A 24,707-nucleotide genomic window follows, 5' to 3' on the forward strand; every position below is an offset into this window, starting at 1 on the left:
AGCGGCCAAAGAAAGCTTGGCGATGGAGGAATCGTTGCTTTTATTTATTTATTTATTTATCGTTAAATAAGCAAAAAGAAAATTTTATTGATGGAAAAGGAAGGGAAACAGAGGGCAGGGGAGGGCTCCAAACTAAGGCCTTTCCGATAGGCAATCCCTCGTACACCCAAACCTAAGGGAGCACCGACCACAAACCCCAAACCTTTTTAATCCTTCCTTTTTAAGGATCAAGCCCAGCCTTTTTCCTTTCTACCACCTCTTCTAAATTTTGGAGAGACATCCGATGCTTCTGTCAGTAACATACTACGCTGATGTTGCTTCAGCAGCCTTGAGCATTTAACTTTCTCATGCAAGAAACTAGAAGCATTCTCTTCTTGCTGTTGGTATTCTTCATAACACTTGGAGCATAAATTCTGATTCTGTACTGTTCCATAGAAGCCACAGCCATTAGCGCAGAGTGGTGGTTCCTTGTTGTGTTGTGACCTCATTCTTGCTAACTTTCAATCTTTTTCCTCTTTCTTTTTTCTATGTTATTAGAATAGATGTTAATTTTCGAATTTATATTGTGTGGAAATATATATACTTATAGGGAGTGAGTTTGTGTTTGATTTCCTAATCTTTGTGGGATTCTAAGTGTATTTCCATTTGAGAATTGGATTTGAATGAGCAAGTTCCCGATGTTTATCTTTTGGTTAAAAAAAAAAAATCCCAATGTTTATCTTACAACTCTCGGAACATTTATTAAATATTATTCTTCTTTGATTTTGGAATCTCTATGGGATTTGAAGTGCAATTCCATTTGAGAATTGGATTTGAAAGAAGAAGTTCTCAATATTTATCTTATGGTAAAAAAAAAAAAAATTCCCAATGTTTATCTGAAAACTCTTGGAACATTTATTACATATTATTATTCTTCGAATTTGAAATCTCTGTGGTATTTGAAGTGCAATTCCATTTGAGAATTAGATTTGAAAGAAGAAGTTCCCAATATTTATCTTATGGTAAAAAAAAATTCTCAATATTTATCTAAAAACTCTTGGAACATTTATTTTATATTATTCTTCTTTGATTTTGGAGCAATTCCATTTGAGAATTGGATTTGAAAGAGGAAGTTCACAATGTTTATCTTATAGTTAAAAAAAAATTCTCAATGTTTATCTGAAAACTCTTGGAAATTTTATTACATATTATTCTTCTTTGATTTTGGAATCTCTGAGGGATTTGAGGTGTAATTTCATTTGAGAATTGGATTTGAAAGAAGAAGTTACCAATGTTTATCTTATGATAAAAAAAAAAATTCTCAATGTTTATCCGAAAACTCTTGGAACATTTATTACATATTATTCTTCTTTGATTTTGGAATCTCTGTGGGATTTGAAGTGCAATTCCATTTGAGAATTGGATTTGAAAGAGGAAGCTCCAATGTTTATCTTATGGTTAAAAAAAATAAAATCCCAATATTTATCTAAAAACTCTTAGAACATTTATTACATATTCTTCTTCTTTGACTTTTGAATCTTTGTAGGATTTGAAGTGCAATTCCATTTGAGAATTGGATTTGAAAGAGGAAGTTCCAATGTTTATCTTATCGAAAAAATTTTTTTTCCTCAATGTTTATCTAAAAACTCTTAGAACATTTATTGCACATTATTCCTCTTTGATTTTGAAATCTCTGTGGGATTTGAAGTACAATTCCATTTGAGAATCGAATTTAAAAAAGGAAGTTCTCAATGTTTATCTCATGGTAAAAAAAAAAATTTTTGTAATATTTATTTGAAAATTCCTACAACATTTATTACATATTATTCTTCTTGGATTTAACATATATATAATGAAATTTTGCATACAAATGAACTAATTGATTAATTGGTTGTTTTGGTATGAGCTGAGTATAATTTATAACTATTACAATAAAAAAATAAATAATTATAGAGCTATTTTTTATTCATAATCTTTTGTTAAATAATTATTTTAAATATATAATATTAATTTTCTAGATTGCTAAAATAATTACGATTTAAAAAGTGATAATTAGCTAGGGTCATTCAAGGTCCCCTAAGTACAATATTTGTAACACTTTAATATCATTATACACAATAAAGATTTTTTTCAAACTATAATCTTTCTACAAACTTCACAAGATAACTCAATTTATAAATATTTTAAATCTTTTTATCTCTCCTATTTAATTTTGGGACTGCCTTGTTGCACTCTCAACGGATCTCATGTTGACGTTGACATCGACTAGGCCGGTATTGTGATTTCGTTGGAGCTTAATTTAATTTTATAATGTCTTTGTCACAACCTATACTGATGTTAATATTATGCTAAGCTATGATAGTAGCCATTTTCTTGCAAATTCTATGCAGTTTTTTTGAATCAAAGTGATTTTGATACCCAACTTAACGGATCCAAATAACTTTTAAAGTCTAAATCATTAGTAGAAGATAATAGTTGACCCAGTTGTTTAGTAATTAGGCTAAGGTTATATATACCCTTCCTATTATTCCTATCCTACCCATATAGGATGACGTCCTGCTTGGGAAATCACAGTTTGCTTCTAACTGAAATTTTATTTTATTTTATTATTATTTTTTTAGAGATATAGATAGATTCATTAAAAAGGGAGTAATATAGAGATTGGACCTGCAACCACCATTAAAATAAGGCCTATGAAACTCAAAATTCTCCAGACCCAAAGCAACAAGAATCCAGTACAAACAAAACCATTCTAAGCCCAAAAGAAAAACGGGTCAAAAGCCCTGACCCAAAGAAGACCTAGGGCTCAGGTGGTCTCAACTGGTAGAGACCTAAAAAAAAAAAAAATCTCAAGTAAAATGTATTTTTTATATTAAAAATAATATTAATAATGTCAAATATTATGTGATGCATTAATATTATACATAAAAAAAAATAAAAATCAATTTATCATAGTTTATATAAATATTATTAAATTTATAAAAATATTAGTTTCATTTGATATTGAAAATAATAACAAAATCTTATTGATTACATTCATTTGCAAATTCCCTCGTAAAAATGATAACGGTGACATATAAAATCTCAAAAAAATTTAAAAATTTATAAATAGATTTTTTTTCATTAGAGAAAAAAATGCAAAAAATATAATGAAAAAAGAAAAAAAAATCATAGTTCAAAATTATAAATGAAATTGATAATTTCATTTATAATTTTTTATTAACTTTGATATTTAGTATGGATGGATGAAGATGAAAATTTTTATTAACTTTTAACGACTTATATTATATTTTGATAATTATATTTATGTATAAATTATAAACTTATAAAGTTTGAATGACGAACTAATAAAATTTTAAGTTAACATAAGTAAAAATAAAATTATTAATTTATATTTTATAAAAACAGATTTTTAAAATTTGGAAGTTATTTTTTCTACCTCCGATTTAAAATGATTGTTATTTTTTCAGAAGAGAAAAAAAATTATAAAGTGGGTTCTGTGGCTGTAAGGATAATCATATAATTAGCAAAGTATGTTAGTTATTTATACTTTTATTGTAATAGTTATAAATTATACCCAGCTCATACTAAAATAACTAATTAATTAATTTATTTATTTTTATGTAAAATTTCATTATATATAGTTAAATCTAAGAGAAATAATATGTAATAAATGTTTCTAAAGAGTTGTTAGATAAACATTGAAAATTTTTTTTTTATTAGAAGATAAACATTGATCGTTGTCTTTCAAATTTAATTCTCAAATAGAATTATACTTCAAATCCCACATGGATTGGGAAATCAAAAAAGAATAATGTGTAATAAATATTTCAAAAAATTTTTCAGATAAACATGTTTATTAGAAACTTTTTTTTTATTTAAATAGAAGATAAACATTGAAACTTCATCTTTCAAATCCAATTCTCAAATAGAATTATGCTTAGAATTCCATAAAGATTAGATAATCACTTAGAATCCCATAAAGTTTAGGAAATAATCCCAAAGTTAGGAAATCAAACACAAACTCGCTCCCTATATATTTCCCCACAATTAAAACCGAAAATCAACATCTATTCTGATAACAGAGAAAAGAGAGAAAAAAAAAAAAAGAGAGGAAGAAAGAGAGCAAAAATGGAATCACAACGCAACAAGGAACCACCACTCTGCGCTAATGGCTGTGGCTTCTATGGAACAGTACAGAATTGGAATTTATGCTCCAAGTGTTATGAAGAATACCAAGAGCAAGAAGAGAATGCTTCTAGTTTCTTACATGGGAAAGTTAAATGCTCAAGATTGTTGAAGCATCATCAGCGTAATATGTTACTGACAGAAGTCTCGAATGTCTCTCCAAAATTTAGAAGAGGTGGTAGAAAGGAAAAGGGCTGGGCTTGATCCTTGATAAGGAAGGTACCATTAACTATTAAGCTGGACAAATTGCTAAAGATTGAGAAAATTTTAGAAATATGAACTGATACCAGAGTTGTTGTTTGGATATTATAGCTTGTCAAGTTTTCATTTAGTCATCTACTGGTGGTAACTGTTTTAGGTCAAGGCTCTGTTTCATTTTTATGTTTTCTGTCCTCAGTTGTTTTTGTTGGTTTGATTTTGTGTGGGGTTTGGGGTTGGTGCTCCCTTAGGTTTGGGTGTATGAGGGATTGCCTAATGGAAAGGTCTTAGTTTGGAGCCCTTCCCTGCCCTCTGTTTCCCTTCCTTTTCCATTAATAAAATTTTCTTTTTTGTTTATAAAAAAAATAATAAAAATTAAAGCAGCGACTTCCTTAATAGCCAAGCTTTCTTTGGCTGCTGAAACTATTGTTGTAGAATCAAGTGATGAAGCTGTTTCAGAAAGCACAAGGAATCGGTGCTAGGATTAATGGGGTTCAACTGACGTTGAGGGAATGTGTTTTAATCAAACAAATTGATGGCATCAGAAAAACTCATCTTTAAATTTATGGTTGATCAAATACCAGCTTGTCCTTCAATTAGGCTGAGGCAAAAATCTGCGTAGATGACTTTTCTTTCAAACAGTGAAATCCGAGCTAGAGGCCAAAATAAATCTCCCCCAAAGGTAGAAGAAACTAAACAAACCTATTTAAAAAAAAAATTAAGAAAATTAACTAGAAGAAAATTAAGAGAACACAAGAATAAAAGAGGAAAAGGCTGCCGCCAGTCAAACAAAGGCGCTCAGTAGCCCTTGAAATCAAGAAAACAAAAAAAAAAAGGACCTGCAAAGAAAAAACTAAAGAGAGAAAGCTAGAAAAGAAAGCTTAAACAATATTTTATTGAATTCCTTCAGCTTCGTTGATGCAACCTCCAGGGGATCAAAAACAATTTAAAAACTGACAGCTTTTAAATTAGAATTTGTTACCCATACTCAAACAGTATTCATAATATTTGGGATGTGGACAAAAATATTGTGAAGCTATGAGAATGATGAGAGGCAAATAGGGAAAAAAATTGTTGGTTGTGTGCAGAATATTTGAAGCTCAATCCTCTTGGCTATGTGTCTGTGCTAGTGGTTGGTGAAACTGTTGTTTTCGACTCTTTTGCCATCTTAATGGTAAGTTTATTTTTTGTTATTATTGTAAATTTTTGGGTTAATTCTAGAAACACAACTAAGGTTTTCAATAACATATATTTTGGTTCTTATTAAGAACTAGCAATGCTAATTTTGAAACAGTAGCATCCAAAATGTATTTTGAAGCAAAGGTTAGTAGTGTTTATTTTTTTTTACTTTTTGCTATTTTTTGCAATTAATCATAAATTTTTAGGTTCCCTTCTTTCTCTGTTTTTTTGGTGGGTTTAAATTGGCAATACAAGTGTACAGTGTCTCAATGACAAGTGTACACAGCACCCATTGTTGCCTCATGATCTTCAAGAAAAGTTATTAATTACGAGGTTAAATTGCGTTTCTTTAGCAATTAAATTGCAAATTGTGTATGTCTTGTGTGTTTACCTTATGTTAGTATCCTGTTTCTTGATTTACCTGCACTTAACATAGTTTTTTTTTGTCCTTGCTTTTGTGTTTTTGCCTCTTTTCACTGCTATAATCGTTTTTCTTTAATCACCTCTGGTGTAGGTTGCAAATATTGTTTCCTCAACCATACAGCCACTTCAGAATCAGCCTATGCTAGTGAGTTTCCAATTGGGATTATTGCAACTAATTAGCTCAATTAAGAGGATGTATTGCATCCAATTTTACAAGGTACAACTAATCAGCCCAATTGGGATTATCTGTGTTTTTTCTGAGGTCTTTCTTCTTGCAGAATTTTGTAGAGGACAAAGTTGGTCCTGATGAGAAACTTGCTTGGGCTTAATATTACATAGGCAAAGGCTTCGCAGGTAAGATCTACTAGGCCACAGCTGAACATTTCCATCTATTCAAAGCATTTAAATAATAAAGATTGCTGTAAATTTTAAACAGTTTATTTGTTGATAAAAATTTTGAAAAAGAGAATCTCATTATCAAAGAAGAGATAAATTGCTTTCTAATTCATAGGTTGGCATAACTTATTAGATTTACTATCGATTCACTTTTCTGGCATGCGAAACTGTTTCTGTGACTTCCAATTATCTAAAAGCAAAAACATAAGCTACCTTAAGTTACAGTCTTAACACAAATATCCATCTAAGCATCATCATCTTATCAAACTGTTAATTGGACTACTTGTACGGTACTGGCAGAAAGACAACAGATACATAATTTCAACTGAACACATGAGAAATGTCTCAAAATATTGGTTTATGGTACGCATTGATTCAAATCTACACCATGAATCATCAGTCGTAGATTTATCCTTGGTAGACCACATTGCGAACATTCTGTTACAAGGTGAATTCTAAAATGATTTTAATAAATCTTTAATAACTAATCTGATTTGACAGTGCAATGCGCATGTCCACTGAGCATTTCTTAATTGTTAAGTCATGAAGAGAAGAGCTCATATGGATTATTGGATAACCTTTAGTTTTTATTGTTTTTGAGAAGCTCAGGGCAGGTGCATACTTTGTTGCTTAATCAGTTGATCATTTTCTTAGCTTTTTCAATAATAAAACTAAATGGTGTTAATATCCTATGCAAGTCAATAAAGAAGGCCCATGAAAATTTAGTTATTTTGCATCTAATTCAGCCTTCAAAGAATTCTGCTATTAACAACTAATTGTTTGTGCTTCCTTATCAGAATTTGGGTTTGATTGCTACTCATGCCTATCTCAGCATTTGAGAAGCTGCTGAAAGATCATGCTGGAAGATATGCAACTAGAGATGAAGTTTTGCCGGTTTTTTTTTTTTTTTTTTTTTTTTTTTTTTTTTTTTTTGCTGTTTATGCCTCTGTCTTGCTAATAGAATTTATGCAACTAGAGATGAATTTTTTTGTTGCTGGTTTATACAGAATTTTTCTGCGTGCACTTCTATGAAGAAGGGATATAAAGGGTTCTGCTAATATATCATAATTTTATGGAATGGGAAAATATATCCTACCCACATCTTTTCTGCGAGAGAATTGTAATGTGGACTTGTTATTTTTGTTACATCATCCGTAGATAGAAAAGGAAAGGTACAGAATTCTATGCACAAGTAGAAAGTGATATTTGTCTAGTCAAAAACTAAAATTTGCTGGTACATTTTATGCAACGGAAGGATTTGTTTGATTAGCACATGCACCAGTGAGAATTACTGATTAGCTAATAGACATATTGGTCTAAAAAGGAACAATAATAAACTCATATCTACTATGGAACGACTATTTGTGTTAAATTATTTGGTGATTTGACTTTGAGCTACTAATTTTTGCTGTAAATATCATTGGGGCTTTATCTGTTTTTTGTCACACTCATCTCTTTTGTAAGTTTTTTACAACTCATAGCAACCTTTGGACTCCCTATCTAATTGTTCTCTTAGTTTTATTTTCCCTATTATATGTCATGGTTCTGAAGAGTTTCTTCTTCCTCGTTTATTTGTGCAGACTCAGTTCACTCTTCTACTGAGGCTGTATGCAGCATACAATGAGATACCATCATTCCACAATGCTATGCCAGAGAAGCAGCCAGATACCCCTCCATCCAGCAACAAATAAATCAATTGTAGATTATGAAGTTAAAGGTACAAAGAAGAATAGTAGAAGCATAATGAGTAATATGTAGCTGAAAATGGAGTTTCTAGTTTATTTTCTTTTCCGTTGTGTAATGTGCTTGCAGCAGAATTTTATCGATCAGGTGGAAGGCAATAGATGACTTTGTTTCTATTTGAACATTCATGTCCTGCAGTTCAAAGATCAATGACCAAACGTGCACTGATTCCACTTTGTGGGCTATCAATTGTCGAGAATTGAAAGAGATTCGAAGGTAAAATTTTTAACTGTTTCTTAAATTATGAATAACATGTCATAAATCTATTATAGCCACATGATAAACTTTTAAATTTAGCGCTAATCCCTGCAATCTTTGATCAAGAGACTTAACTACTAGGAACTAAGAGACAAACTAGTAATTCAATCATACCCTCAAAAATTTCCAAAATACAAAAAAGTTAAAAAGAAAAATAAAAGAAACAGAGAAAAGGTTGTATCGGGAGCTAGAAGAGCTAACACCCAGGAGGCCAGGATTATCAAAGGGTAAAATCTATAGCTTCAGCTTTATGACAACTCAATCAAGAATGGTAATAACACATATGCTTTAGGCCAGTAATTTTGCCGCCACTTGAAATGGCTTTTGTACCATAACCCAGCGGGAGGTACCAAAATCCCAATGAATTATTATTACATATCATGAAGAATTCAAAAACGCCAAAATGAAACACAGCTATCATTAGTCTTATAATAAATACACCATTTTGAGTGGCTCTAATGGGATCTTAGAAAATGGAGGAGCTGCGTGCAGCAGCTAGCCTCATAAATCTGCAAATACTGCAAAAATATCACCATGTATGTAATCATTATCTACCAAGCTGACCAAAAAGTAGCCGCTCTGCACCTGCAAAAATTTAACATTGTATGGTTAATAAAAATTGAATCCTTGCCAAAAGATTAAGTGTTCATGGGGCCGGCATGCAATTTTTGAAGCAAGCTAAAACGTGTGTACTCAAAATTGTAACAAGATACCTCTTCAAGCATTTTTCTAGATGGATCATCCTCTGGGTACAAGGAAGCCCAACCTCTAGACCAGATTTCAAAAGCCTCATCCTTCCACACATTGAAGCTGGCGGGATCAACAACAGTTGGTTGGATAATCTGTTTTGCTGGGAAGACTCCCCAGGTTACCACATTCACATCATTTGTACCGACATTGGATACCAAAGTCCCTCCTTTGTTCACCGCCATATAAGTTATTAGAGGGAAGGACTTGCACTTGTCAACAAGAACTTGTAGCTTGTCAGTGGAGCAGAAGAACTCCAAATAAGCTTTCTGATAAACATATCCTCCTGGTCCTCCCCAACCTGCAGACATAAAGCAAAGGTGGATAAATGAGAGATGTCCTATGTAGCTTCTCGCCCAATTAAAATCTAAATCTTATTTTCAGAAATATAAAACTTCAAAACCAGTTCCAGTTTTCCACCAGCAAATCTGAATCTCAATCTGAGAAACAAGGTTTGCACATGAAGAAATTCTAGACAAGAGCACAGATACCTTCTCTTAATCAGTAGCATTTAACTTACAAGATGGGCTAACAGAACCAAAAAAGAAAAGGGTGACCCAATGGAGTAACTTTATTGGTACACCAAAGCCACCCTCTCATTACAGAACCAAAAACCAAACAAAATTTAAAACACAGCTCAAATCTTAATCATTTTATCTGTAGCAGCATCCCTAATGTGATGATTATATTCTTTATTAAGAATCCTTCATTACCTATTGCAATTCAAAATTAAGCAACCCTATATCAATGGGAGGAAAATTTGTGCTACAAAACCCAAAAAAGGCAGTTCCAAAATTTTACAATCATCAAAGTTCAAGTAATATAATGGCCTATATGTACTTTTGGTTTGTCACGTTCTTTGTACATGTCTTGTAAATTTTTGAAACATGATTCTTGTGGTGTATTAGAGGACATAAAACAAACAAGCATGCCTTTTTACTTACCAACAGATGGAGAATCAGATCTTTCCCCATTGACTGCTGGTTGACTATTGATAGTCAAGAATCCCTTCAAATTGATCTTGCCAAGTTGTTCATTAATGATCTTTGTCTCTGGTTGAAGGCCATCCAATTCTGACCAAGGGCTACTTTTCAACTTCCCAAGGCAGTGTTTTTTAAATTTCTGATATGCAAAAATTGCAAATGACATGAGTATGTGTTGTTATAATCAATTGGCCTAAAAGAAGAAGAGAGCACAGCTGATAACTTATTATGAGTGGAAACTATACCTCAAGAATATCTTCAATACTATTCAATGGAGTTGCCCATTCATCGTGAAGTTTCTTGTCACAGGCACATGCTCGCATGAACTGCACAAAAAATTAATGGCTTGGGTTATATAAAGAAGGAAAAATCATACAGCTAATACTTGAGGAATATTGCCACTGGAATTAATCAAAGAAACTCCTAGTCCTATGACACGTATCTGTTTGGGGTTGCAGTTGGGTGGTTAAAAAAAGCATTTTTTGAAAAAGCATCATTCTAGCTGCTGTTGAGAAAAACCGTTTAGTTGTTTTAGTATTCTTATGACTTAAACATGTCAAATTTAATTTTAAGCTAATTTTAATACACTAACTAATACGTTTCAGGAGGCGATTTTCTCAACAGTAACTCCAACAACTATGCCAAAGAAATCAATCTGTTAAAATCTACTTGCCCTATCTAGTGACATTACTCACTAGGGCAAAAGTCATGGGAAAGATCAAGTTCAATGGAGGAGGTCAAGAGGATGCTTGATGTGAAATCACAAACATAATTGAGTCAGCAACTTCAACTTGAATTGCAAATTATTCAATTTTGACTTGAGAATATTTGGACTTGAACTCAACACCTTTCAAGGTTGGGTTTATCTTTGGTGGATGACTCCGAGAGAGAATACCGACTATTGATATCCCAAAATAGGGAGAAAAAAAAGAATTCTGATCAATTTCTAAATACTGGTCCAACATTTGCTTTTGTGCTGTGTTTGAACTATGATGTTGCAGAAGCTCACATATTAAAACGATGGAGATTTGTTAGTAAGCCTCTTCGTAGCTATATTATACACGAAAAGAAAAGGCCCAAATATGCATCACTATATTTTGCTATATCAATTTCTGTGCCAGAAATGATGTCATAGCAACTCTCCTGTCAATGAACAAACTAGATCACAAGAATTACACCACATAGATGAAAGACACTATTAAGATAAAATTAATTGTATAAAAAATTTATCAAAAGATTCAGAATCAATGAATAAAGTATAGTAATTGTGCACCTGATAGTCAGTTAAAGCACCATAGGATGGATTGCAAGAATCCTCCCATTGGCCATGTGGGTACTGCTCCCAGCTCAAGGTTCTTGATATGTAGCTCTTGGGACGATTAGCCCTATGATCATTGGCTAGAAATATTAGACATTTTAAAACAGGTTTTTTCTATACCTGCCTTCATCAAGTGACAAATCCTGACCCAAAATACAATATTTCATGTGAATTGCATACCAAAATATAGGACGAACATCTTCCTTTGCACAGAAAACATTTGTAGGGCGTCGCCATGGTAATGACCTTGTTATCTTGGACTCATCAATCAAACCAAGATTCTGACATTGAAAATCCCTAGTTAGACATAAAAGAGGCAACTATCCTGAAGATGATATTATGAACATTTCGAGCCTGAATAATGAATTGGATGTAAGAAAGAAACCATTGTCGACACCATATTTTGGCCGATCCCCGAAATCAATAAACTTTGAAACCGATCCCCAGCACTAAGTCTCTCTTTACCAGTCAATCGCATTTCCGGTCTCTCTTTGCCAGACCACCATATTTCTAAGTCTCTCTTTGCCAGACAATCACATTTCCAATCTCTCCTCAAAAGGAATCAAACCAATATTAAGTCTCCATATCATTTAAATCCTTACCGATCTCTCAAATCAATCAATCACACATCCGATCTTTTGTCAAACGAAATTGAACCAACATTAGGTCTTCCTGTCATCCGATCCCCCTTTCATAAATATTGTAGGTAGTTGTTCAATAAAGTTAAGGTTTTAATCCGGCTTAATGGTACTTCCGATCTTAAGTGTTCAAATCAGGTTTCCAATTTTAATGATCTTAAGTTCCGTTCAGTGTTTGTTCTCAGTTTAGGCTGATCTCATGTTTACAATGTTTTACCGGTCTCTCATACATAGATTAATAATTGCATTCAAGTTATTCTAATATGTTCAGACAATCAGGCGCTTATGCAACTTAGATACTTTCCGATCTCATTCAGTCATTGAATAAAAAGGAACTTCATTTCATTTCAAATTAAAAATATATACAAGTCATTCGACTGGAGGATCACCCCCAGCCTGTTCTACATTTTGTTCATCCCTTCTATCACCTTCAGCCTCCTCCTTGCTATCCTCTTCGTCTTGGGGAGCCAGGTCCACCATCCAGGAAAAGTCCTCCTCGGGATAACGCTTCCTGAGCTCGGCCAGAAGGTACCTATGGGCGTTCACATAAGCACCGGCCTCCCTTGTCACTGCCTCTTCTTCTTTTACTTTGAGTTTGTCAGTGAGGCGAGCGATATCAGCGGCTCGGAGCGCCCGAACCTCTTCAAGAACATGAGCTTGCTCCACCAGTTTATCCTCGTAGAATTTCATCCGCCCTTCAATTTCAGCTATGTAGTTTTGGGCGGATGAAAGTTGGGATCGGAGGGAAGCCGCTTCCTGACCCACCTTCTGGATCTCCTGCTTTAAATGATGAGCCTTTTCCCGGACGATATGTTGATTCACTAAACTCTCCACACTCAGGCTCATAGTTTGGGTCAGGATATCATCGAGACTGTTCGGGGTTAGCCTATCCCAATCCTCCCAAAGGCAGATGGAGGCCCCCAAAACCTTAGCCAAACCCGGATTCTCCCGAACAGTTCAGTTCTTCTCCAGGGAGTGGATCAGGACCTGAGCACCGCGGGAGAGGGTCCTCGAGGTAGGTTGGGAAGGACCCCCTTCCACACTCGAAGCAGCTGGTGGAGGTGGTGGCAGCTCTTCATGACGCGGAGGAGACCAAACCACTTCTACTTCAGGGATCGGCGGTCTCGAGGGTCGGGATGACCCTCCCTGTGTCTCCCCTGAATTGTGTTGTGGCGTCTGGGAGGCCTCGGCCTGCTTCATCTCCCGCACCTTTTTGGAGACCTCTCTCTTCCGCTTTCGGCTCTCCTTTGAAGCCTCGTCGCTCGCCATGCCTGCACAAAGAAAAAGTCAGTGAGTTCGCTAAGGGCTCAGAGATCAGAGATATAGAAAGTATCGAAGCCGAGGTCAGAGAGCTGAAGCTCGCATTCTTCCCCAGTAATCAGCTGCATTGTGTAATGATGCAGCTCCGTCGTCACCGCATCTAAACAGGAGAACTTCTGAGTGGCCGCTTGATCTTTCAACTCCATCACCATTATGCCCTCTTCCCTATTCAGGGTGATGTGCTTCGGAAGTAATGGGCCCTGATGTAGCCAGCTACGCGGGAAACCCTCAAAACCGCTCGGAACCTTGCTCCTCAGAAAAAAGAAGCGATTTTTCCAATTCTTCAGGGAGGAAGGCAGGTCGGTAAAGAGCCCGCAATGCGGCTTCGCCTGAAAGAACCAATACTCGTCGTCCTTTCGACGAGTTAGCCTATGCAGCTCGGCGAACACCTTCGCTGTTGGACGAAGTCCCTTAGCTCGGTAGAGGCCTCTAAAAGCTACTAGGATCCGCCATGAGTTTGAGTGTACTTGGGCTATGTAGACTTGGTGGAATTTCAGAACTTCTTTGCAGAAGTCATCAAGAGGGAACCGCAGCCCAGCTTTCAATTGCTCTTCGTATATCATGATCATATCGTTTTCTTCAAAGAAATGATTGGCTCGGAGATCGCCATGACACCTGATAAGCTCATACGAATCTGCCCGAAGGTTATATTCTTGGGTAAACGACTGCAGATCGGTTTCTTGAAGGATGAATGATGGTTACATTTTTAAGCTTAACTTCCTATTTCAACTTTTTGAGTTTAATTGATTTAATGGATTCCATCGCACTGTTTCTTTTGCAATGAGTGCAGCAGCTGTCCAAATTTTATCTAATTAAATTGGCTGCACTTCAATGAGGTAACACTTCTTATCTCAGCTTGTGTAATTTTCAACACAAGTTGTGCTATCGCTTATGCAACAGGGTAATAATTCTCTATGCACATATCGCCAAATTATCCCATTCCTTGCACTCTTTTAACATTGAGGACAATGTTCATTCTGAGTATGGGGGAGAGGGTAAATTTTTTGCAAAAATTATTTTTCCTTTTTCATTTGCATATAGCGACACACTCATTACTTCATACTTGTGCATATTCACTTATATACACTGCATATAGCTTCATATACTTAGTTATGCATACTTAGTTTTTAAACCAGTCTTTGAATTCCATAAGCCACTTATTCAAGCAAACCAACTTGCCTTTAGATGGTTAGTGGAATGAAAGTTCCAGCTGAGTACAAAGTCTTAAGCATTATTCTTTCTCTTACTTAATAGCTGAAAATTAATACATTCATCTAGGTATGCAGATTCTGATTAGTTATTTTGAGTTTTGAGTGTCTGAATAAGCCTTTAAGGAAGAAAATGGTCCTTGTCGTCTCACCATTCCTAGAACAAGCATCTTAGATCTTTCAAAGCGAAATTTTTAACTTGCATTTGATAAGAATATGACTTAGGCATTTCTTGATATTTTAAACCTCACATTTAGCCTTAACCTACCTTAATTTCGTTTTAACCCTTGCAAACCCTCTTGAACCTTAATTCCCTAATTTCTTTGGAACCCGAATCATTTACCTAGCCATTAAACCTAAACACTACCACCTATTTATGAGAATAATATTTTAGCAATTAAGTGCATAAAAAAAAAAACACATGGAGGATTGAAACATCTTGAAAAGTGCTAGAGTAATTGTGAAAAGTTGAAAAGGTCACCAAAATATCCCAAAGGTAATTTTTTGGGTGTGACATGAAATAGGGACACATACAAAATAAAAATAAAAATAAAAAAGTATAAAAAGTAGTCCCTTTATATAATCATTGTGATAGCACTTGAGATTCATTGTGAATTTCTTTCCTCTTGATTTAAAAAAAAAAAATGGATGCACTATGAGTTTCATGATTAATATTATTCTCATATTTTGTTTACCTTATTCCCTTTCTTTGTTAACCGCAATTTTACCTTATTGGACCCCATTACAACCCTTAAAAAGACCTAATGATTCTTTGAAAAATACTTGTTACATTAGTAGAGTTAGATCTTTTATGCTTGCATATGGATTTGGCAACATAATCTTCCATACATTACTCACCATCTATTTGAGACACATTGGCTATCTATTTCATTTAAGTTTGTTTTGGCACAATTGACTCTTGTAGTTGGTTGGTATTTGTTGCTTGGGTTGATTGGTTAATTCTTAGCTATTCTGTAATTGTTGAGAGTGCTTGCTTCATTCTTTGTGCTTTTGCTGGTGGGAATTTGGAATGTTGGTGGCTAGAGGTAAGTTGGTGGTTTGGATTAGTGAATTTTGTGTTTTCAAAGACTAATTCTATTCCCTTCCAAATGAGTTTCAATGAAATTTTGCTTGAGGACAAGCAAGAGTTTGAGTATGGGGGAATTTGATGCATGCATTTTATATCATCATTTAGGTATAATTTTTGCACATAATTTACCCTTATTCATAGCTATTATTTTAGATATTAGTATATATTTAGTCAATTTTACAATTTTCACATTTCTTAGTTTAATTTTTGGAATTTATTTGTTTTGTAGGTTAAATCTGGAGAAATTTGATGTATTTTGATCAGAGTGGCCATTTGGAGGAGATTATAGTCGAATTGTAAAAATTTTTGAAGTTGAGTAAAAAAATGGCCGAGAGCAACACAACCTGCAGCACAACCGAATTAGCTTATGTCGCAAGTTGTGTCGATCATCAGATATTCACGCCGAGAGCGACACAACCCGAAACACAACCCGCGACACAATTGACTCGGCTTATGTCAATTTCACTGGAAATGGTTGACGTGGCATTTCGGTTACTCCAGCTTTTTATCTCACTTTCTCTGGAACCTTCCCCCTTTTACCCATTCTAGGGCAGTCCCCTCACCTATATAAAGTCTCATTTTATCATTTTCTTTCCATAGAGAGCAAGGGAGGCATTTTTGGCAAGATTAGAAAGAGAGAAGGAGGGAGCACGTTCTGCATTTTTCCAGCAGCAGCAAGGATCACGTTTCTGCATTTTTCTGCAGCAGATCCTTCTGCATTTTTCTGGGTTTTTTTACCCTTTAGCTTACATTTCCATTATTTCTTCATTTATACATTTGGGTTTGTCTTAAAACTATGAATAGTGAGTAGTTGATTGAGATTCTAGAGATGGGTTTGTAAATATTGATTTGTATTGTGGTTTTGAACTAATTTAGCCATTTAAATGGGATTTGTTATATTTTGATTTATTGCTTGTGAGCTTGTTGCCTTGCTTGATGAATGGGCCCTCATTAAGTTAAGCTTTAATCCTTAATAGATGGACTGAAAAGTGAATATTAGGGATAGATAATCTTGCAATAAACTTTATTTTCTTGGTGTTAGAAATAAGCTAAGAGGATTAAGGGGAACTTTCCAAAAATCAATTAGAGCATTAATTGGGTTTTTGTTAGGTTTGAAATACCGTGAAAACAGGGTTTGATTTAATGAAAACCAACTTTGAAATGCTTGAAAAAGGTTTCAAAAATTTAAGAATTGATTTCCCTCAAAATTGCAATTCTCATGTGTTTGGCTAAATTAGGGATAAACCACATGCAAATAATATGGAAAATCCAATCTCTAGAATCACTTTATTTTTTATTGAATTTAGATTTAATTCCTCTCAAAATTTCATAAATAGAAATTTCAAATTAATTTTTGGTAATCTAGTTTAATTAATTTTAGTTAATTGTTTGATTTAGTTTTAATTCCTCAAATACCAATTTTAATTCCAAATTTCATTTTACATCTTTAAATTTTATCACTCTAATTAGCTTATACTTTTATTTCCAATTTAAGCACAATTCCCTGTGGGATCGATATCATTTTTTTAAAACTATACTACTGTGACCTGTGCACTTGCGGACAAACACCGTATCAAGTTTTTGGCGCCATTGCAGGGGAATTGTTTGTTTTTAAGTTGGATTTTAATTGTTTTAAGCTAATTAGAATTTTTATTTTCTTTTATTTTCTCTACTACTCCTTGTGTTTTTCAGGTACTTTTCTTGTTTATGAGACGATCGAAAAGCACAAGTGATACTGAATTGTTGTTCAATCCTGAAATTGAAAAATTCTGTCGAGCCAACAAAAAGGAATACAAGAGAAGAAAGGAAGCAGAAAAAGAAGAACAACAAATATTTGAGCAAGAGGAGACAATTGAAAATATGGAGAATCAAAATAGAGCTATTGGTGGAAACAATGGAGGAAATGAGCAAAATCGGCAAAATGAAGTGGTTAATCAAAATGATCCTCAAAGAAGATCCATGTTAGATTATGCTTTTCCTAGATGTGCTGATGTGAGAGATAACAGACCTATTATTGGAGCTAATCAATTTGAGTTAAAGACTGGTCTTATTCAAATGGTTTAGAATTCACAATTTGGAGGTAGTCCACTTGAAAATCCTCATTCTCATTTGAAGAAATTTTTGATGATATGTGGTACACAAAGGCAGCCTGGAGTTTCTGATGAAGTGATTTGGCTCACCTTATTTCCATTCTCTCTTCGGGATTCAGCATTGGAGTGGTATGACTCGCTTCCACAAGCTATTATAGCTACTTGGGAGCAGCTATCTCAAGCTTTTCTATCTCAATTTTTCCCACCTGGGAAGACCACTCATTTGAGGAATTTGATGGTAGCTTTTAAGCCAAGAGATGATGAAACTTTGTATGAATCTTGGATGAGATTTAAGGAGCTTGAAAGGCAATGTCCTCATCATGAAATACCCAAATGGATGATTGTTCAGAATTTCTACACCAGAGTTACTCCAGCCATAAGAAACACAATTGATTCACAAGCAGGAGGAGATTTCGTGAGAATGACAAGTGAAGAATGCTATGATCTATTAGAGAAGATTGCTCATAATACCCATTTATGGGGAAATCCTAGAGCACTTGAGCCAAAGAAGGCTGGGATTTATGAACTTGACTCAGTTAACTACATGAATGCAAGATTTGACCAGTTGACTCAACTTCTTAGTGATTTTTGCACAAAGGCAACAACCTCAACTCCTACAACTATGCAACAAGTTGCCTTCACAGATGGAACCCAAAGTTGTGGAGTTGATTACTCTTCTTATGGTGATGATTATTTGCAAGAACAAGCTGCTTATGCAGGAGGTTATTAACAGAAACCTATGGAAAATGCTTACTCTAATGTGAACAACTCAACATGGAGACCACAAGCAACTTTTGCTCAACAAGGCCAAAGCTCAAATTGTGCTCATAACCAGCAGTTTATGCAGCAGAACAAGCCTCAATTTCAGCCTCAATTTCAGCCCATAAGGCAACCACCACCTGGATATCAAGCAAGAGCACAACAATCCCTTCCACCTCATGAACCAAAGCCAACCTTGGAAAGCATGATGGAGAAATTTTTTGCTGAACAAAGCAAGATGAATAGCAAATTGGAGGAAGAAATGCAACACATGAGACAAACCATGGATCAATTACAAGTCCACAACCGCATGTTGGAGACTCAATTGGAGCAACAAGCAAGCTCATCGGGAAGCATTTCCTATGGGAAACTACCTAGCCAACCACAAAACCCTCATGAACAATGTAAGGTTGTGACCTTGAGAAGTGGTAAAAAAGTTGGTCAAGAGAGTGAAAACAAGAGAGAAGAAAAAGCGAGCACAAAAGAAGAAAATTCAGTTGAGAGCAAGAAAAATGAAAAAGAAGAAGAAAGCAAAAGTGAGCAAGATGAGGGAGAGAAACCATACATCCCACCTGAACCCTACAAGCCCACCCTTCCCTACCCCCAAAGATTCATCAAGCACAAGATAGACAAACAATTTGGCAAGTTCCTTGAAGTGCTAAAAAAGTTGTATATCAATGTGCCATTCACTGAGGCACTATCCCAAATGCCAAGTTATGCCAAATTTTTTAAGGAGATTCTTTCCAACAAGAGAAGGCTAGAAGATTATGACACCATCAACTTGGGAGAGCAATGCAGTGCTATAATTCAGAAGAAGTTACCTCCCAAACTCAAAGATCCGGGTGTGTTTTCCATTCCTTGTCATATTGGTGATAATTGTGTGGCAAATGCCTTATGTGACCTTGGAGCTAGTGTCAGCCTAATGCCTCTTTCAATATATGAGAAGTTGAATATGGGAGAGTTGAAGCCCACAAACATGTATCTCTCATTGGCTGACCATTCAATTAAGTATCCGGAAGGCATTCTTGAAAATGTGCCTATCAAGGTTGGGAAATTCTACATTCCGGTGGACTTTGTCATTTTAGATATGGAAGAAGACACAAAAGTTCCTATCTTATTGGGAAGACCCTTCTTGGCAACAGCTGGTGCATTAATTGATGTAAAGGGTGAGCAATTGACACTTAGAGTGGGAGATGATCAAATGATATTCAACATCAATCCAGCCATGAAAAGGAAACATGAAGAAGTTGAGTCTTGTTTGCGGGTAGACATTATTGATGAGATTGTTAAAGAGCATTTCAGAAAAAGCTATCCACAAGACCCACTTGAAAATTGCTTAGTCCATGGTGGGAGCATTGATGATGATAATCACAACGTGGCTATTTTTGCACAACACTTGGAGAGCTCTCCACCACATCCCGAAGCCACAAAATTTCAGCTTGAAGAAGTGCAAAATTTGGAGATCAAACCACCATCATTAAAAGGTAGAGGATGCCCCAAAGGTAGATCTTAAACCTCTTCCTTCCAACCTCAGGTATGCTTTTCTTGGACCGAATGAAACATATCCTGTTATAATTAATGCATGTTTGACTGATATTGAGATTGACAAATTGTTAAGAGTTTTGAGGAAATATAGGAGAGTTTTGGGTTATGCAATTGATGATATAAAGGGAATTAGTCCAACAGTCTGTATGCATAGGATTTTCCTTGAGCCAAATAGTAAACCTTCCATTGAACACCAAAGAAGATTGAATCCTACAATGAAGGATGTTGTGAAAAAGGAAATCCTAAAATTACTAGCTGCTGGAATTATTTACCCTATTTCTGACAGTGAGTGGGTTAGTCCTGTGCATGTTGTACTGAAAAAAGGTGGGGTGACAGTTGTTAAAAATGAGAATAATGAATTAATACCCACTAGAACTGTTACAGGTTGGAGAATGTGCATAGACTATAGGAAGTTGAACAATGCCACAAGAAAAGACCATTTTCCCCTTCCTTTTATGGATCAAATGTTAGAGAGATTAGCCAAGCATTCATTCTTTTGTTACTTAGATGGATATTCTGGTTTCTTTCAAATTCCAATACATCCTGATGACCAAGAAAAAACTACCTTTACCTGTCCCTATGGCACCTTTGCCTATCGAAGGATGCCATTCGGATTGTGTAACGCGCCTGGCACATTTCAAAGGTGCATGATGGCCATTTTTTCTGATTTTATTGAAGAAATTATGGAAGTCTTCATGGATGACTTTTCAGTATATGGAACTAATTTTGATTCATGCTTGACTAATTTGTCTAAAATCTTGCAGAGGTGTGCTGATAATGATCTGGTGTTGAATTGGGAGAAATGCCACTTTATGGTCCAAGAGGGGATCGTTTTAGGGCATTTAATCTCAAATAGGGGAATTGAAGTGGATGGAGCTAAAATAGAAATTATTGAAAAAATGCCCCCTCCAACCACTGTCAAAGGAGTGCGGAGTTTTCTTGGACATGCCGGGTTTTACCGGCGATTTATTCAGGATTTTTCTAAACTTGCTAAACCCTTAACAAATCTTTTGAATCATGATGTTAAATTTGATTTTAATCAAGATTGTATGGTTGCTTTTTGCAGGTTAAAGACGGCATTAACAACAGCTCCTATCATGCAACCCCCGGATTGGACTTTGCCATTCGAAATTATGTGTGATGCAAGCGAGTTTGTTGTTGGAGCTGTCCTTGGCCAGCGAAAAGATAGAAAACCTTATGCCATTTACTATGCAAGCTGAACCCTTGATGAAGCTCAAGTTAATTATGCCACAGCTGAAAAGGAGTTCCTTGCGGTAGTATTTGCACTCAATAAATTCCGTTCTTTTTTGGTCAACTCAAAGGTAATTGTTTTCACTGATCATGCAACAATAAAGTATTTAATGAGCAAAAAAGAAGCTAAATCTAGGTTGATTAGATGGATATTGTTACTTCAAGAATTTGATTTGGAAATAAGAGATAAAAAGGGTGTTGAGAATGTGGTGGCTGATCACCTTTCTAGGATGAAAACTGAAAATAAAGATGATGAAATTGTGCCAATTGATGAGTTTTCATGAATGAGCAATTGTATGTGTTGAATTCTGCACTTCCATGGTTTGCTGATATTGTGAATTTCTTATCTTGTGGTGTCTTGCCACCTGATTTATCTTGGCAGCAAAAGAAAAGATTCTTGCATGATGTTAAATTTTATTCTTGAGAAGAACCTCTTTTGTTTAGAAGATGTAATGATGGAATAATTAGGAGATGTATACCAGAGGAAGAAATAAATGATGTTATTTACCATTGTCATTCCTCTGAATATGGTGGTCATTTTAGTGTCTCAAAAACTGTTGAAAAGGTCTTGACATCAGGTTTCTATTGGCCTAAAATGTTTAAACATGTGAGAGACTTTGTAAGCAAGTGTGATAGGTGCCAAATGGTAGGCAACATTTCCAAGAGAGATGAGATGCCCCAACAATCCATATTAGAAGTTGAATTGTTTGATGTGTGGGGAATTGATTTCATGGGGCCATAAAACTGAATAAGTAAATAGTTCAAGTAAAATAAAAACAACACAAGCAAAATATTAACTAAACAAGTTCAAAATACTAATTAATTAAGCAACGAAATTAAAGACATGAAATGTAAATGGAGAATAAAAGCTGGTCAGTCAGGTATGAGAAGTCCTTTGCCCTTGCCATCTTGTGGGGGTGGTGGTGCTTGTGGTGGCTGCTGTGGAGAGATGATGCTCAAAATCAGTGCCTGGTTTGTTTCGATCTTCTCCAGCTTAGCTCGCATGACTTTCAACTCATCTTGCATTTCAGCACTTCTATCCAAATATATGTCAGCTAAATCTCGTAGTGTCTGAAAAGAGACATCCGTCATTTGCCGAAAGGAATAGATTTCATCACTAAGATTCTCCATGAATGTCAAAAGAGTTGCTATGGATGGTCCAGAAGCTGTTGATGAAGCGGGTTGAGCAGCTGGTGGAGCTCGGCTTGCAGGTTGTGTAAAAGGCTGCTCAAATGGTCGCTCAGATGCTGAGGAGGAACTAATTGCAGTGGGAGAACCAGGTGGTGGGTCTGTTAGTGCAGGAATCTCATACAGCTTGGTAGCCTCATTTTTGATACAAAATTTTTTGTTTGCCAAATGAGGTCCATCCAAAAATAACAAACCAGTCGGAAGAGCAGGACACTTGTGCATTTGAGGATTGAAGCCAAAATAATGTGCAATGGGTGTGACCAAACCTCCAAAGACAATGTTACCAGTACCCCTAGTGGTCTGGCGGATCACATGTCGGCAGAAATAATAACCAAGGGAAGCTTTTTTGCCAGTTTTTGCACACCACAAAAAGAAGAGATCATACTGTGACATTGTGCCAACACTAGATCCTCTGCCTAAAATTGTATTTGCAATTAGTCGCTGAAGCAATCTCAAGGCATGATTCTCAATCTTGGAGGCCTTACTGTGTCCTGGTTTGAAGGTACCTGCTGAAGGTGCAATTCGCTTCCAAAATTCACACGCATTATAGTCCCATTGGCTACTAGGTATTTTGAACAGACCATCAGGTGGAAAGAAGCACCAATTCACACATCCACATTCAAAAAGTTTTCCTTGTAAACCAAGATGTCAAAATTTGGAAAAATTTTCTCTTAAAATTAACCAAAAAGGGCAATGAATCCAGCAATATGTACCAGCAAATACTCAACAAAAGAGAGATAAAAATTATAAGTGAACAAATTTAAAACTAAAATTTAAAGCTAAAATTTAAAGCTAGACTAAAACAAGAAAATTTTTTTTATGCTCATTTACTTGCAATGCATTGTATCCCATCTGCACAAGGAAATTAGAACAATGTTAAACTCTGAATAAGGAGTATAGAAAAGCTTAAAACAAATATATGAAAGAAATAAAGAATCAATGAAAAATTGGGAGTTATGCACAAAAATGCTAAGTTTAGGTCTTTAGCTTGACCATACTCACTCAAAATGTTATGGAGAATGAGAGAGATAGCAAGTTGCTATCTTCTCAATTGGCTCACCAACTGAATAGTGCCTCAACCTTTGCCCATTTACCTTAAAATTGCCCGATTTTTCACCAAAGATTTCCACAGTACCATGAGGGAAAACTCTCACAATTTTAAATGGGCCGGACCATCTTGATTTTAATTTTCCTGGAAAAAATTTTAACCTTGAATTGAATAAGAGAACCAAATCTCCTTCTTTAAAGTCCTTTTTCTTGATATGCTTATCATGCCATTTTTTGCTCTTTCTTTATAGATCCTAGCATTTTCATAAGCATCAAGTCTCAATTCTTCTAACTCATCAAGTTGCAAAAGTCTTTTGTGTCCAGCAGCTTGTAAATCAAAATTGATTGCTCTAATGGCCCAATAAGCTTTGTGTTCTAACTCTACGGGCAAATGGCATGATTTCCCAAAAACTAACCTATAAGGTGTAGTTCCTATGGGGGTTTTAAATGCTATTCTATATGCCCAAAGAGTGTCATCTAATTTAAGGGACCAATCTTTTACGGACTTATTGTGATTTCTCCAAGATTTGCTTGATTTCTCTATTTGTGATTTCTACTTGGCCATTGGTTTGAGGGTGATATGGTGTGGCAATCCTATGCTTTACCCCATATTTTCTCATCAATTTTTCAAATTGGTGGTTGCAAAAATGGCTACCACCATCACTGATTATGGCACGTGGGGCACCAAACCTGGTCAAAACAAATTTTTTCAGAAATTTCACCACAACTTTTGCATCATTGGTAGGTGTAGCAATAGCTTCTACCCATTTAGATACATAGTCCACCCCTACCAAGATATATTTATTCCCATAAGAAGATGGAAATGGCCCCATGAAATCAATTCCCCACACATCAAACAATTCAACTTCTAATATGGATTGTTGGGGCATCTCATCTCTCTTGGAAATGTTGCCTACCCTTTGGCACCTATCACACTTGCTTACAAAGTCTCTCACATGTTTAAACATTTTAGGCCAATAGAAACCTGATGTCAAGACCTTTTCAACAGTTTTTGAGACACTAAAATGACCACCATATTCAGAGGAATGACAATGGTAAATAACATCATTTATTTCTTCCTCTGGTATACATCTCCTAATTATTCCATCATTACATCTTCTAAACAAAAGAGGTTCTTCTCAAGAATAAAATTTAACAT

At 35.2% G+C, this 24,707-nt stretch overlaps 1 protein-coding gene, 1 long non-coding RNA gene and 1 other non-coding gene across 5 annotated transcripts in view; 1 reads left to right on the forward strand and 2 right to left on the reverse strand.

Annotated features, from left to right (window-relative positions):
* Nucleotides 1–4,081: 4,081 nt before the first annotated feature.
* On the forward strand, nucleotides 4,082–11,045 carry LOC131173789 (uncharacterized). Of its 3 annotated transcripts, XR_009144127.1 has the most exons (7): nucleotides 4,082–5,539; nucleotides 6,059–6,112; nucleotides 6,246–6,321; nucleotides 7,161–7,257; nucleotides 7,944–8,080; nucleotides 8,245–8,322; nucleotides 10,700–11,045. It is a non-coding gene; the product is annotated as an uncharacterized LOC131173789 (long non-coding RNA). The 3 variants fall into 3 exon arrangements; XR_009144128.1 differs by having other exon boundaries at nucleotides 6,059–6,321; XR_009144118.1 differs by having other exon boundaries at nucleotides 4,082–6,321.
* LOC131173788 (methylenetetrahydrofolate reductase (NADH) 2-like) overlaps nucleotides 8,582–24,707 on the reverse strand; it is a 52,115-nt gene continuing 35,989 nt past the window's right edge. Inside the window, exons 4-9 of the mRNA XM_058136115.1 lie at nucleotides 11,593–11,693; nucleotides 11,368–11,479; nucleotides 10,340–10,420; nucleotides 10,056–10,233; nucleotides 9,078–9,412; nucleotides 8,582–8,949 (exon numbers count right to left, since the gene is read on the reverse strand). Coding sequence (XP_057992098.1) covers nucleotides 8,866–8,949; nucleotides 9,078–9,412; nucleotides 10,056–10,233; nucleotides 10,340–10,420; nucleotides 11,368–11,479; nucleotides 11,593–11,693 — 891 coding nt within the window. The 3' untranslated portion in view covers nucleotides 8,582–8,865. The remainder of the gene's footprint in view (nucleotides 8,950–9,077; nucleotides 9,413–10,055; nucleotides 10,234–10,339; nucleotides 10,421–11,367; nucleotides 11,480–11,592; nucleotides 11,694–24,707) is intronic.
* LOC131178182 (small nucleolar RNA R71) lies at nucleotides 17,979–18,085 on the reverse strand. The gene has a single exon (XR_009147314.1). It is a non-coding gene; the product is annotated as a small nucleolar RNA R71 (small nucleolar RNA).

The sequence above is a fragment of the Hevea brasiliensis genome, chromosome 2 (assembly GCF_030052815.1).
Source record: "Hevea brasiliensis isolate MT/VB/25A 57/8 chromosome 2, ASM3005281v1, whole genome shotgun sequence".
In the NCBI taxonomy this organism is placed as follows: Eukaryota; Viridiplantae; Streptophyta; class Magnoliopsida; order Malpighiales; family Euphorbiaceae; genus Hevea; species Hevea brasiliensis.